The 15,567-nt window shown below is 37.8% G+C and overlaps 1 protein-coding gene across 1 annotated transcript in view; it reads left to right on the top strand.

Annotated features, from left to right (window-relative positions):
* LOC134415081 (macrophage mannose receptor 1-like) overlaps window positions 1–15,567 on the top strand; it is a 31,255-nt gene that overhangs the window by 2,873 nt on the left and 12,815 nt on the right. Inside the window, exons 3-20 of the mRNA XM_063150394.1 lie at window positions 672–845; window positions 1,725–1,889; window positions 2,230–2,346; window positions 2,584–2,727; window positions 4,109–4,291; window positions 4,484–4,638; window positions 5,429–5,542; window positions 6,231–6,346; window positions 7,168–7,316; window positions 7,739–7,941; window positions 8,313–8,434; window positions 9,188–9,275; window positions 9,972–10,116; window positions 10,567–10,602; window positions 10,691–10,860; window positions 11,697–11,764; window positions 13,373–13,473; window positions 14,724–14,866. Of these exons, the coding sequence (XP_063006464.1) occupies window positions 672–845; window positions 1,725–1,889; window positions 2,230–2,346; window positions 2,584–2,727; window positions 4,109–4,291; window positions 4,484–4,638; window positions 5,429–5,542; window positions 6,231–6,346; window positions 7,168–7,316; window positions 7,739–7,941; window positions 8,313–8,434; window positions 9,188–9,275; window positions 9,972–10,116; window positions 10,567–10,602; window positions 10,691–10,860; window positions 11,697–11,764; window positions 13,373–13,473; window positions 14,724–14,866 (2,393 nt within the window). The remainder of the gene's footprint in view (window positions 1–671; window positions 846–1,724; window positions 1,890–2,229; window positions 2,347–2,583; window positions 2,728–4,108; window positions 4,292–4,483; window positions 4,639–5,428; window positions 5,543–6,230; window positions 6,347–7,167; window positions 7,317–7,738; window positions 7,942–8,312; window positions 8,435–9,187; window positions 9,276–9,971; window positions 10,117–10,566; window positions 10,603–10,690; window positions 10,861–11,696; window positions 11,765–13,372; window positions 13,474–14,723; window positions 14,867–15,567) is intronic.

The raw sequence follows: 15,567 nt of genomic DNA, 5'->3' as shown, positions 1-15,567 counted from the left end.
AGAGTAAGATCTTTTCCTACAATTTTATGGCTCTTGGGCTATGTAGTGGGGGCATTCAGGATCAAGTAATCAATGTCCTTTTTTTTGTGACACTGGTATGCTGGGAATTTAAATAACAATAGAATAAATTTTTGTTGTACACTACAGCTGTTGCACTGGAATGACGTTCTTCATAATTTTGTACAGACAGCAGCAAATTAGAGTGGAGAATGATGGGTCACTTCCTAGCAAAGTCCTTGCAAATTTAAGATACAGCTTCCTCTCATGAAGACTAACAAAAATGTTGTGATACCTCCTTTCCAAGTTTTTTCAACAATGAAGAGGAAAAAAAAAGAATAAATATATATATTATCTAAGGACAGAAGTATGTATGTCATGGGAAAAGCTGAGTCACAGGGACCTCTGACACAATAGTCCAGAAAGCAATGGCATGACAAAGTTATACAGAAATTAGTTTGAGGCCCAATTAAGTGTTTGAGAGTCTAAGTTCTGAATATTTTGCCATAGCCACACCTGACTGGCACAACCTTTAGAGGCTCAGGGTAACAAAGCACTGGCATGTTGAGCCCTGCATGACTCAGTTTGTCCATGGAAAACTGGCTATGAGTGTCACTGTGGTGAGCATCTGATGGCAGCTGACTGTGAGTACTGATCTCTGCTTTTCTCCATAGACATCTATACCCTGGGAGGAAATGCCTTTGGTGCACCCTGTGTGTTCCCTTTTAAGCACCAGGGGAAGTGGTATGCCAAATGCATCCCTCGGAGGGGCGACACAGACTCTCTCTGGTGTGCAACTTCTGCGGATTTTGATAAAGACCAGTTGTTTGGAAACTGCCCACTTAAAGGTAATTTATTTATGAAAATCTCCAGAAAGCTGTTAAGCAAAAGTGTCACGCACTGTCATGGTCAAGATGCTCTTGTATGTGGAAGTAGCATTGGACAGTGAGCTGAATTCTGGCTTGCCCAGTTCCCTGGTGAGCTGTGCCCCAAGGACATGAGGCATCTGCTCTGCACTCCCACTATCCTACAGTGTCCCCCAAAACTGGTGCTTACAGGGAGTGTTCTCAGGGTGGTGACTGGGACTGATGGATAAAGGAAGACTGGGTTTCAAGGCAAAAGGAAGTGCGGTGGAATGAGGAAGGTGAGATTTATCAGGAGACAGTGGTGTATTATGGGATGGAGGAGAGACAGGAGGGCTTTAGTGAAGGGAAGGGTACAGGACACGCTGAAGGCAGCGATCTTCACCTGCCTTCAGCGCTTCCATACACAAATTCCCTGCCCCTTCTTCCTCACTTCACATGTAATTGAGTGGAAATGGCAATTTATGTTATATTGAGTGGTCTGGAAGAGCATAAGAGGGATCTGAAGGTAAGAAATGGGTGTGGAGACCAAAACTTCTGTATGGTGAAGAGAGAAATACTTGTAGAGGTAGAATTTATCAGTGAGTGGGTTAATGTGGACTGAAATGTGAAAGAAGTAGATGAATTACATAAATGACAAGGAACAGGGTCAATGTAGAAAACTTAGGTTTGTAAGGATAAATAATTCCTTATGTGATTGAAATATTTTTAACACTGAATGGACAAAATATATACATATGTGAGGCAAAAGCTGCTTAAAAAGTATCAAATCACAGTTATATAGTTTTAGTCTTCATCAAAGATTTATTTTCTGGGTTAGTAAACATGAATATCTTGTCAAGTTGCTGGTATCTTTTTTTATAGACACCACCCACAATAACTTTTGGAAAACAAATCCTGTGACAGAAACACGCTATCAGATAAACTCAGAGTCACTTTTGACATGGCACCAAGCAAGAAAAAGCTGCCAGCAGCAGGATGCAGAATTATTGAGCATCACAGACCTTCGTGAAGAAATGTATTTATTAGGTAAGGTAAAAATACCCTATAATAATAATAGTAATAATAATAATAATAATAATAATAATAATAATAATAATAATAATAATAATAATAATAATAATAGTAAATGTAAGTCAGATCCAAGACTTTAGCATGGATACTTATATTTATCCCATAAAATAGGTCCCAGTGACATTCTTATAAGAGTTGTCTTTCTCACAAAACCCTGTATTAAAATAATGGAAATAATCTAACTTGCACTAAAAAAAAATGTTACTCATGCTTTAAAATATTATTTCCAGTTTTACTGAATAACTTCAAAAAACAGAGTCATTTAAAAACCTGACTATTTGTTTTGGCCATTTAGGGCTCACTAGTGACCTGGGCATCAATGCAAAGCTCTGGATTGGTCTCTATGGTGCACTTGACAGTGGCTGGAAGTGGACTGGGGGAAGTCCTTTCAGATACCTCAACTGGGCCCCAGGTAAGTGCACTTTTCTTAAATGATGATCAACATCTGGGCCAAAATTTCCTCCCCTTCTCTCTCCTCCTCTCCCCTCCTCATCACAGTGATGCTCCCTTGTCACACCTCTTGGGATTTTTCACTCTAAAGAATAATACCCCTGTGGCTTTGCAGCTGCAAAGGTCTTGCACATTCCCTCCTGTGAAGAGGTGAAAATTTTCACTGTTAACAGAGGGATTCTGTTGCTTTTTTGAAAAGGAAATCCCTCCGTGGAATCTGGAAAAATATGTGGGACCTTCCAAGGTAGGAATGGCAAATGGGAAAACCAGCTGTGTGATCGGAAACTGGGATATATCTGCCAGAAGAGAAACACCTCCTTGGATTCTCTCACCATTGCCTCAGGTACACTGTCAAAAGTTAAGGCTGTTTTTACAGTCAGTGAGAAATACTGGGAGGATGTCACACATGAAAAGGCAACATATTATCAAAACAAAAGGCTTACACTTGTTGACCTGGGTCAAATATTGAGATGATTTTAATTTTCTGGCTCATTTTAAAGATGAGCCAGAAAATTAAAATCTGGCTCATGTTGTTCTAAATATTGTTCATCATCTGGAAAAGAGCCCAGGGTACTGAAAAAGGCAATTAGGAGTTTAGCCATGTTATCCAGACCATGAAATATTGATAAATATCCTCTGCTCTGATATACACTCTAAACATATGTTCTAATAAAAGATGTGAGCAGAGTTCATGCTCCCCTGCTCTCTGTGACACTTTTTTGTTCTATTCTGAAAGGAAAGAATCAGACTATGCATCAGGAACCTTTCCCCTGCTGAGCTCTCTTTTTTACTTGAGGCAGACTAGGTCTTAGCTATGTGAAGAAATAGGTGTGCAGTTGCTTACCTGGGAATTCCCAGCGTGTAACTGACTTCACAGTACCTCCCTCCCCTTACATATATGAGTATCTGAGATTGTACACCTCAGGGGAGCATGCATATCCTGTTCTTTCTGGCTGTATCCAGGCAGATCACTTGGAAACGTTTCTGACCCTGCTAACCATCAAACCATGTCTGGATGTTGCTCAGGGTTGCAATTTGCCCAGGTCCAAACCATGTCCAGGGAGCATCAGACAAAGCAGGACCACACACCAGTTCTGGGCACACGTCCCCCACACATCCTCCCCTCTTCAGTTTGCTCTGTAGGTGCAGAGCATGGGAGCTTTCCAAGCAATGGAAGATGGGCTGGCCATACTGAATTCATGCCAGGAAATCAGTGTTGAACAAAGTGTGTGGCATTTCTGTGCAGCTGGAATGCCTGCTATAACATTTCTGGTATAACGTGGCTGTGTCTGGACTCTCTGATATGTGGTTTGGGCTGTGTAGGAACTCCAACCAGCTCCTGAGCACCTGCTGTTTCCAGAAAAAAAATATAAAAAGCTACAAAATTCACCAAGATATAGTCCCTGTGTGGAAAAAGAGGCTCTTTTATATAGAACTTGGCTGTATCCAGAGCCTCAGTGAGAGGGATTTCATGTGGAGTTGTGCCCTGTACATTTGCATGCCAAATTACTCAGTATTTACTTAATCCTGTAAAACAGTTTTTTGGGAGCTCCAAGCACAAATAGGAGGGAAAAATTTGTTTGTTAATCTTTGTACCCTCAGACCTTGGCTTCTCTTTCAGTATGTGCTCCAATATTTCAAATTCATATTGGCACAGGTAATTTTATTTTTGATTTGAATAAAACACTGAATATAATGTCTCATTAATAACATAATTTTTTTAGGTGATTCAAAGCATTTTAAATGCCCCAGGGAATGGGTGGCTTATGCAGGTCATTGCTACAGAATTTATAGAACACCAAAAATATGGAAAGAAGCCCAGTCTTCCTGTAGAAAAGAGGATGGAGAGCTGGCAAGCATTCATAATATTGAAGAGTACAGTTTTACAGTGTCACAGCTCGGGTACAGTGAGTATTCCTGAAGATCACTTTCTTTTTTTTTTTTTTTTAATCTGGGATTATGCTGTTGCTATTATTCATTTAATCATTATAATCGTGGTCTTTTTTTTTTTTTTAAGTTCTTCAGTCAAAAGTGGGTGTGAGATGTAATTATTCCATTATAAGATATATCCATACCTACAATTAATTTTGTGTTCCCAGAGCCAGATGATGAACTCTGGATTGGTCTAAATGACTTCAGGATTCAAATGTACTTTGAATGGAGTGATGGCACACCTGTGACTTACACCAAATGGCACCATGGAGAGCCAACCCACACCTGGAATAAGGCAGACTGCGTCCTTATGAAGGGACAGGTAAAAATCCCTTCCCCACTCTCATACTTTCTTCTGGCCTTCTTCTGGCCTAAAATGAAAACAATCATGATTAAAAAAAAAAAATAAATCTTAAACTGGTTTAATTTAGGATATCTTACTGTGGAGGGATATTCAAGCAAGACCAGGTCTAGGAAGCTGTGTAATGCACCAGAAGCAGTGCAATGCCTGGAGACTTTGTCTTCTCTGATGCAATTTCCATCTGAAATTGGTTGAAATCACTCATCCTCCACATGCTACGTGACTGATCATAAACAAATTGATCCTTGGAGCATGGACTTTCTCATTTTTTCTCTACAACTACTCAAATATATGGTTTTTAGAGTTACTTTGGAGGCACAAACCCAGATTTTATTTTGTTTTCTATTCATTATAAAAAGAAAAGGGTAATGTTGTGGAAAAAGACTTCACAAGGCATTTTTTCATATTTTCCGTTTGGTTTATCAAGCATTTACTTGCCATAGTCATCTATTATGGTTATATGACCATAATAGATGCTATGCTGGTGAGAATAAAGAGGAACCTAATGTTTCTTTCCTGCTTTCATTAGTCCCTGAATCTTTAATGGATACATTCTCACATCTCTAAGGAAATGTGGCCCTTACTGTATGTATTTGGGAGTTTTGGAGAAAAAAACAAGGCAAGGAAGAGAGCTGAAGCAGTCTCAACCATAGGAAGACAGAAGAGTTCTTTCTGAGGATGGATATTCTTGTTGGACCTGAATTGTCTCAAGCTTTCACTTCTCTTTGTGGTTTCTTCTTACAATACTTAGGATGGATCCTGGGCTGACAGTGCTTGTGATGTGAAAATTGGCTACATCTGTAAAAGGAAACCCTTGGCTGAAGAAGCAGGGGAAGCTGAAGTTACTTACCCAGGCTGCCCGAAAGTAAGTGTAAAAGGTGATTGTGTATTACTTTCGCTCCCATGATAATAACTACGACAGAAGTAAATTATTTTGACTGTTCTTGGTGGAGCCTAGAAAGCTGTTAATTTCATAGGCATTGATACTTCTTAGACCAATAGGGAAACTTTTGCTTTATTAAATAAAATGTAGATTGACTTATTTTTTGTATTTCCTTATGAGCGTATTTAAACTCAGCTCTCTCCTCCTGCAGAACTGATCACTGCCCCCATAAAAGCCACTCTCTGCTGAGCAATCTTTTCAGGGTGTAACACACATGTCAAGGGCTGCATGCCTCCTCAGTTCCATCAGTCTGCCACAGGAATCAGGAATATTTGAGCTGACTGTTTTGCAGGCTGTAAGCTCTTGTGACAGCTACTAATGCAATGAGGAGGCAGAGCAAGCTTTACACAGGGAGCTGCAAAGTGGCTGTGGCTGCCAGCCCCAAGGCATAACCATGGCTCACTGTTTGCAAAGACCCTTGGAGTGTGCTGTATCCAGGGACAAGACATGGAGTTATTGTCCCAAAGGCTATGTTTGATTATCCTCTTGGTTCCTTTCACGGCCTTTGGGATTAGTTATGACTTGGGTGTGGTACTAGTGTGGCTTTTGGAAGTGCTCAAAGCCGTGGAATCTGACAGCCTCTCTGCACATCTCTGTTCTACACTGACAGGGCTGGATGAAGCATGGCTTTTACTGCTACTCCTTGGTGCAGCTGCCAACAACATTTTCAGGTGCAAAAAAAGTTTGTGAAGAAAACAAAGGTTATCTGGCTACTGTAAGAGACAGGTATGGAAACATAATTCTTGTCCTGTAACATGTGTAACCAGGATGGAAGAATTAAATAGAAATTTCTTTTTACGTAGAAGATATTCATAATGTCTGTTTAGTGTAACACCTCTCTTTTCCAGGAAAATTTAAGGTAGAGCTGATCAAGTATTACATAATACATCAGGGTCTTTAGGGTCATCAATAAAACATTCAGGCTATTGCTACTGCACTTACACTGTTGTTGCCTATGGGAATTAAAAAATTGGGTCACCCGCACAACAACCCCAGACTGACAGATTGTTTTCAAACTTTTTGAATTAAAATAGACAGATAAACATGGAACTATTTATTTCTCTTGGGTTCAAGCTTTTCAGCCTTTTATTTATTTCTTTGCAACAGCCAGATCTGGAAGAATTTTTGAATAAAAATAGATTTTTTCCCCCCACAGTAACAATATTTAAAGATCTAGAACTTATCATACATCTCAGTAAAATACTGTAGCTCTTATTTATACAGAATGAGAAATATATGCATTACCTTAAGTATTGTCTTGTGTTCATTGCACAGTATAAAAGGTAAATAGAATCATCTTAAATTCTAGATATAGTTTACATTGGAAAATATGAGGGAAAAATTATTTTGTATGATAATTAGAACTATTAAATGAAGACAATTACCCTTGCTTCATTTCGTATATATTGACAAGTCACCTTAAATTTACCAGATTTGCTACCATGTACTGTTTGAACATCCAACGTCCAACAACATCCCCTCTGCTGTTTTCAATAAATAAATTCTGATAAAATGTGATACAACAGTTTGGTGTTTACTCTTTGCAGATATGAACAAGCTTTTCTGACCTCCATAATTGGATTCAAACCAGAAAAATACTTCTGGATTGGTCTTTCAGATGTGGAAGAACAGGGGACATTCAAGTGGGATAATGGAGATCCCGTCAGCTTCACTCACTGGAATGTGGGAATGCCTGGTAAGTGCCATAGGGGCCATTGAGGTCCTGCTCTGGGGAATGACAAGGTGAGGGTTTGAAAGCTAAAAAGTGGTTTAGAAACTCTCTGTCATAAAGCAGCAGAAAGGGTAATGCTGCTTTCTATTTATGCAAAAGAGATAGATCAGGGATTGTGGTAACTCTTGCTAGAAGATCACTTGGAACTGCATGTCTGTTGGTATCATTAGGTTTTTTGTTGTTTGATGGGTATTTTTAAGTAACTCCTAGCATAACATAAAATAAAGTTACATTACAAAAATCTTTTAATGATTAATAGGAAGGAATATGAGCTATTGTGAACTACTGGTATCCAAACACAGAGGGAACAGGTTACTCTTAAATAAGCAGCAGATATTTTGAGATGTAGTTATCAATAAGATTTAACAACTTTATGTCTCATGAAGGAGAGGAGACAGGCTGCGTGGCCATGGCAACAGGACGTTCAGCTGGATTATGGGATATTTTGAACTGTGAAGAGACAAACACATTTCTCTGCAAGCAGCTGGTGGAGGGAATCACTCCCCCTCCTCCTCCTCCAACAACATCCCCTCTCCTGTTTTGCCCAGAGGGATGGCAGTCTGTTTCTAAGAGCAGCTTCTGCTTCAAAGTAGGTGTTTCATTTCTGAATGCAAGTGTTTGCCATTTAAATAAGAATATATTTTGTTCATGCATGGACGGTAGATTTTACCCTGCCTATTTGACAGTCTGTGGTAACATGTCTCCAGCCATCCCCAAGAGGTATGGCTGGGAAATGCTGGAAAACGTTGTTTGTGTATGATGTTTGAAATCACAGGAACTCTGCGATGACACGAAAAGCAATAATCAAATTTGATAGACAACCATAGGTCGAATGGTAAAACAATTAAATAGTCAGTAATAGAATGAGACCAGAAAATCAGAAGCAAGACAGAAGATCATATTTGTGTTTTTAAATATCTGTAATATCCAATACAGTATTTAATTGCCCGCTTTCTATAGATTTTTCACGGAGGAAGGGAAAAAATGCAAACGTGGTTTGAAGCAAGAGATTTTTGCAGAACTATTGGAGGAGATCTTGCATGCATCCACAGTGAAGAAGAACAAAACCTGATAGCTAGACTGTAAGTATCTGCAAAGTCCATCATTTAAGTAGAAGAAGAAAAAAATTTTAAAAATGCCACTCTTAAAGACATGAAGGATTTCTGATGACCAGTTTCTGCTTTACAAAGATGGTGTAAATGGTGGCAGGAAAAAAATGGGTAAAAAGAGGTGAGTAAAAAAGTTTTCTTGACACACCTCTGGGAAGCTGGTGCTATGCACTAAAGTTGCCCAAACATAGACAAAATTGAAAGAAGAATCATCAAAATTGATTTTAACTGAAGTTAATTCAAAGAGATAAAACAGATTATCTTATCTCATTTGTAGCTGATCAGTAGATAAAATACTCTTGATTAAAAGAATGTTTTGTGTTGGTTTCCTACCTTAAGTAAGGGGGAAAATTGGAAGACTATGAAAAGTCTGACCTATTGATATGCTTGTATACATGTTTAAATCAAATCCATGAATGCAGGCAGGTCTGAATTTGAATGCCTAAGCTACTTAGTGGAACCAAGACCTTTAAATATATTTTCTTTTAACTCAGTTTTTGTGCACTCATGGCTTTTGTGATCTTTCCCATAAAGTTCTGTGTTTCACTGCTTCCTGGCACATGTAGTGCCAGGCTGTTTTTCCCCCCATGACAATTGAATGATTACTTTATATGATTATCTCAAATTATACTTAGAGTATCATGTGTGCTGACAGTAATATAAAGCTGTACATTACCCTTCTCTGTTTCATGGTGTGTCTGATTCTCTCTATTTGTAATCATTCAGAGACAGAGGTTATATTCACTATTCTTACTGGATGGGTTTAAGTGCCTTGGACTCTGACAGTGGATTTACATGGAGTGATGGCTCACCAGTGAGTAAATAATTTGTTATTCTAGCTTTTTGACTCTTTCTTTTTTGTCTCTCTTGGTAGAAAGCTCTCATAATTCCTATATAAAATACAGGTAACCTTAAGTCTTTAGCACCTGATTCCTTTGTAGGAATTAGTGTAAAATCTTCTAATAGTTCATAGTTGTAGATAAAAGTACAGCATTTACAGTAATGAAAGGTGATGGAGTCTAGCGCCTGTTTCAAGCAAGTCTGATTGGTCTAATCTCTATATTCCCATTCATCATTTGCTGTAATAAATAATTTTGTACATCTACACCAGCTCAGCTTTGCTGCCCTCTTTGTCTTAAGTGAATCAAGATCTGCCAGGCCCAAGGCCATGGCAGCACCAATGGATTGTCTTGGGTTGGAACCAATGGATTGTCTTGGGTTGGAACATCTGAGCAGGACAAACAACCCAGAAGGGTTCCTCTTTAGAGCTTGACAGGAGAACATCAACTCTCCTGGTAACAAATGGGGCAAGAACTTATGATTTACTAACATGGCTTATAAACACATAGATTAATGATTGTTCTATTCAAGTGTCATGCACTTCTCCTTAAAAGGTCTGGCATTACAAAACAAGATGAACCATGAAATCAAATGAAATACATCCTTCTTTAACAGAATGATTGTATCTTCTTAAAAAGAAAATAGTAACAAAGCTGTGTTTTCCCTACAGGTAAATTTTGAGAAATGGTCACATGGAGAACCAAACAATTATGATGGGAATGAAAAATGTGGTGTGTTTACTGGCTATCTCAATATGAACTGGAATGATTTATTTTGTGAACACATGCTGGACTTTGCTTGCCAAATTAAAAAAGGTAAGATAACTTTGTTTAGCAACTTTTAGGTAGATGAGAACATCCTTCCCAGGTCAGATCACACTGTCTACATGTGTTAGAGACAGCTGTGCCATCAATCACAATAAAACAGTTTATATATATAATTTCAGTTTAGGCAGTTGAAAACTATTGATTAATCCATGAAATATACCAGCAGGTTTAGAAGGTATATACAGTATGTTGGGGAAGAGAAACACAACAGCCTAAAGTTGGGCAGTTTCTGTAAGCTTAACTTATGATGAGCTCTAACATGTTGTTTGCTGAATGTAGCCCTTTTTTTACAGATATTCTGAGAAATTCTGTGACAAAAATAAGCATATACTGAGTAATCCTTAGGATTATTTGTAATTAAAATGCTGATTACTGTGTAAATATAATTGAGAGAGAGCTGAGAAACATAATATACTAAAATATTGATTTATATTGCAGGAACCTCACCGAAACCAGAGCCTAATTCCACATTCAGTAAGTCTTGTGCATCCAATGAAAACAATTTAATTAACATGTAATGAAGTTAATTTCTATTATAGGTAATTTATGTTTTCATTTGCAGATCATGAATATACTGTTGGTGAAGATGACTGGATAATGTACAAACACAAGGAATACTACTTCAGCAGAGAAGCGAAGTCTATGGAAAGAGCCAGAGACTTTTGCAAGAAGAATGGTGGTGACCTTGTTGTTATTGAGAGTGAAACTGAAAAAAATTTTCTTTGGAAATATGTAAGAAACATGTTTGTTTGAAAAATGCACCATTTTCGATGAACTGAGGCACATATTTTATCTGGTTTGGGAAATATTAGAAAGTTGTCCCCATCATAAAAAAAAAAAAAAATCAGTCCACCTTTCATCCTTTCATCGGCTTGTCTACTTAAAAGCTTTATTATAATAATTATTTTAATAACTTGCTATACATAGACAAATTCTCAGGGTGCAACTTTCGAAGACTTTGCTCTGTTTAACTGAAAGCTGCAATTACTAATTATGTTTTTTTTAACTCATTCTTTTCACAGAATTCAATAACAGCTCTTTGTCAAAGTAGATCTCATATTGGCAGCAAAAAGTTTAAGTTAGGATATTGTCTTATAGCAAAGGAATGGCCTGGTGATGATATACTGCTTTGGAATAAAATAAAATCAAATTTTATTACATTCTTTCCCCACATGACTAAGTACAAACCCCCATGATTAACTGGGAGCCTTTCAGCAAATTCTCACAATGTTTTCCTGAAACTCTCAAAAATATTACTATAAGCCTGCTTAAGAGGTCATTCTCGCCTTTTTAACGTAGCTTTTTCTCTCCATTTCTTTTTAAGAGAATTTGCACTTTTTTTTTTGTTTTGTTTTGTTTGTTTTTTTTTTTAAATTTCCCCTAGTTATATACTGAAAATTAGCAGAAAATTTTGCATTTTGCAGTTTGGGCACATAATTCCAGCAAATCCCTGCACATTACATACTATGCAATTGAGCAACAGAAACTACAGCATTTTTGGAACTTTTTTTAAATTTTATTTGAAATCTGTTTTATTACAGCTAAATAAATTTGTTTGTTTGTTTTAGATTTTCTATAAAGACTGGGGGAACAACTTCTACATTGGCTTAAGTGTGAGCCTTGACAGAACATTCCGGTAAGCAAAAACAAATTAATTTTGTCAGACTCATAATGTATTCACATTTAACAAGGTTGGCTCTAGGAGACAATTGAGATCCAATGACTAACACAACCTGTAGACAGGTTTATGTCCTCACATAAGGTTTTCAAATGGGATTCTGCTCCTCAGCAAAGCACTTCACGCAGCATATTTCCACTATCAATTTTTACCTCTTTTGGTTCTTTACCCTGCTTTCATGTTCTGAGGCCGAGTTGTTGTATCATGGTAAGTGAGGCTTCATCCTCTTTTATTTGGTTGGAGGTCTTCAGCATATTCCAGACACTACTTGTAGGCATTACTTAACATTGAAATGATCAAAGAAAAAGAACCCTAGAAACCTGCAGTGAGAAGCACCAAAGTAGTTTTTAGAGGTGAAATATCAATCCTGGAGAGCTCTTGTTTGGTTTTTCAGATGGTTTTACTCTCAGAGTTCAGGGCAGGACAGCTTCAGGTGACATGGAGTCGCTACTCCTCTACAAACGTTTTTGGAAACAAAGGGCGCTGGAATTATCTTAAACGTCCCCTGGAGCCTTGGATGTGTTGCAGACACGTCTCCTGTGGCATTCTTCTCTTCCACTGCAACTTTTTCTAGTGCATTATTCTGGGATTCAAAGCTTGGTCAGATGAGTCTCAGCCTCTTCATTTTAGTCTTTCTTCTGTTGTCACAGGTTGTCTTTGTTGGCAAACCAACTCTTTAGTCTCAGCTCCTGGAGATTCTGCTTTCTACATCACATTCACTGCTCAGATGATTGTTGTTTTCCAGTCCTCCCTTGTTCCCTCACTAGTTTCATTCTCTTCCCTGTTGGATGAAGGTGCCACTATTTGCTGTGTATTCTTTCTCCTGGTTTTTCTAATTTGACTCAGGAGGTTTGCAAGCAGCTAGGCATCCAGGTGGACTCCTAATCTGTAATTTACTTCCAAAAGCATGCAAGTACTTACTCAGTCTCCAAAATTGGAAAAACATTGAATTGTCCAGGAGGTGTTACTGCCTGAAGATTGTCAGTCTTGTCTGATTCATCACTTGACTTCCAGCACACTGAGGCCTTTTCACTTTTTTCTTGGCCGCTTTTTGTAAATAAACTTGTGAATCATCAAACTAAGAATCAATTGATGCATAATTGGAAAAAAGAGCAAATAGGTAAATAACATTAAAGATTTCCTATGCTTAACAAAATGCTTCCAAGGGACTCCCAGTATATGGTTCAAGACCCTTTCTTATCCTACAAGAATTTATATTATTGCTTTTCACCCAGGAAAATAAGCTCAAGTGTCTGTTTCTGTGCTCCAGAGAAATCCAGGTCAAGTCCTTGACTTGTGCATTTCCAGCACTCTATCAGTGTTTAGAGACCAAGACAAGTTGGGACCACCAGTGAAGATGATTTGTTCAGACCTGGTCTGAGTCAACACTGTAGGCAGTTGATATGAAAATATTGGAAGGTCTTGGTTTCCTTTTAACAGAGAAAAACATGTGTTTTTAAGCTATGACACACAAAACTTACAATACAAAACTCAAATGTATCCTTTGCAAAGAAATATTGACTAATTCAACTTAGAATTATAATTCCCTCAAATTACTTCTTTCAGGTGGATGGATGGAACATCAGTGAACTATGTTGCCTGGGCTCCAAATGAACCCAACTTTGCAAATAATGATGAAAACTGTGTGGTCATGTATACCCATACAGGTGGGTGCTGTAACAACATTCAATCTGCAGAATGTGCCTTAGGCCTGGGAGGGCTGTGTGGGCAGGGCTGGGTGGGTTATCATACTGAGCAGGCTGATGTTTCATAATGTTCAAAAAGCAAAGGAAAATGAATTGTAGTCTCTTCATTATATAGATACTTTAAAAAAAATGGAACTCTATGTAGCTAACACCTGCAATTTTGTAAGAAAATTTCTAAGTGAATAAATCAGGTAAGTATCAGACAGTTGGCAGATAGAGTCAGTATTTTTTCTCCTCTTACCTCTGTCCATTTTATGCCCACCTCCCCAGGATATTAACTATCTGCTTTCATTTGTGCAGTTCCTAAAAATTGAGGGTTTGGCCATGGCTTGGATTATTATTTTTAAGCAATGTTATACAAGATTTTAATTAAAAGAAAATTTAATATTCTTTAATATCCATTAATACAGAGAACTGGAAGCAATTGTGTTTATACTAGCCAAGAACTTAGTCTTTTTTTTGGATCAGTAAATCTCTTCTACTTTTAAACATTTCTGGTCTCAAAATCTATAGCTGAGGTGATTTTCCAAGGTTCTCTTAGAGGTGAATGGAAGGATATGGACACTTTTGGGGAGTAAATATTATGTCCTGTTTGGGAAACCTTCTTTCAGATATGATGAGTCATATCCTTAACTTTTCTGAATTAAAATGGCAATATCTCTATTAAACATTAGGGGTGGAAAATTCTGCTGTAGGTAGTTACTTGTAAATGTCTGCAGCCAATGAAACATATCTAATTTTCTTATTCATTCCTGATCTGTAAAATGGGGATGATGATGTTAATGTTATTGTCTTAAACCTCACTCCAATAGGCAGAAAATATACCAGAAAACTCTAGGAGTGTGAGAAGCTCAGGTAGGAAGGTACCCTGGACTTGAGTGCCTTATATATAGACAGAGCGATTCCAGAGACTTTACAGATCTCAAAGGATTTAAGTATTTGACCTAAAACTCCCCTCTGTTAATGCAATGGTTTTGAAATATTGAAATATCTCTGTTTCTAGACAAATTATTTATATTCTAAATTTTGCTGGAAACGTGAATATTTTGAAGAAACGGACATACAACAAGTTATTGTTCCTAGGGGAGAGAAACACAAATGCTGCAACCAGTTTTGCTTCCTACAATAGATTTTCTTTAGGAAAGGACACTTTTAATTTCAGTCTTGTTTGCATTTTGTTTTGTTTTGTTCTAATTCTAATTTGCTTTCAGGTACATGGAATGATATCAACTGTGGCAGTGTTGAGTTATTCATCTGTGAAAGGCTTAACAACACTGTTCGTCCAACTGTTGCTCCCACCTCACCACCACCAAAGGGTGGGTGTACGGAAGACTGGCTCCTCTTTGATAACAAGGTGCAGTATGAAATGCCAATATATTGTATTTTTAACAGAGCAGAATGAAAAAAATCTTTGAATCAATTTTTCAGTTTTAGCAGGGTTTTTAGTTATCACAAATTTGGTTGAGCAAAAATATTTCAGCTTGATAGAGATCCTGTGTTTGAGATCACTGGCTGTTGTCTTCCTTTCCCTTCTCTCTCCCAGTCCTGAGGAAAGGTCACAAATGCAGTGTCTTCCATTTCATGCTGCTATCTCAAGTTAAAATCTCTCTCTGGTCCTCTTCTCCAGGAAGAGGAGCTTCATGGTCTTTTTCGCTGGACTCTTCACTAAGTATTTATATACCACTTCTGCCCACCTTCCATTTTCCACAATTTTCCACAAACTAACTGCTTGACTTTTCAGTTGCATGCTTTAGGTAGCACATTTGGGTTGCATGACTCTGACAAAGCTGTCTAATGACTTAAACCTCATAAGATCATATTACAAGAAATGATAAATTCATGGTTTTATTTACAATGTCAGAATAATTTTCTTTCTGTGATTTTCGTGTGAGAACCAAATCCTGTTTGACAAATAGGACAGCAGAAGATGAGATACTTGGCTTCAATAACACATCTTATCCTTTTTCTTTTCTGAAGTCTTCTTCAACATTCTTCTCATGGTCACATGCCAGAATTATGCTCAGAAGGTTTAATGCAACCTCCCCTTTAACATAA

Source organism: Melospiza melodia, chromosome 1 (genome assembly GCF_035770615.1).
Source record: "Melospiza melodia melodia isolate bMelMel2 chromosome 1, bMelMel2.pri, whole genome shotgun sequence".
NCBI classification, from domain to species: Eukaryota; Metazoa; Chordata; class Aves; order Passeriformes; family Passerellidae; genus Melospiza; species Melospiza melodia.
Note: the sequence above shows the minus strand (reverse complement) of the source record. Positions and strands in the feature narration are given on the sequence as shown.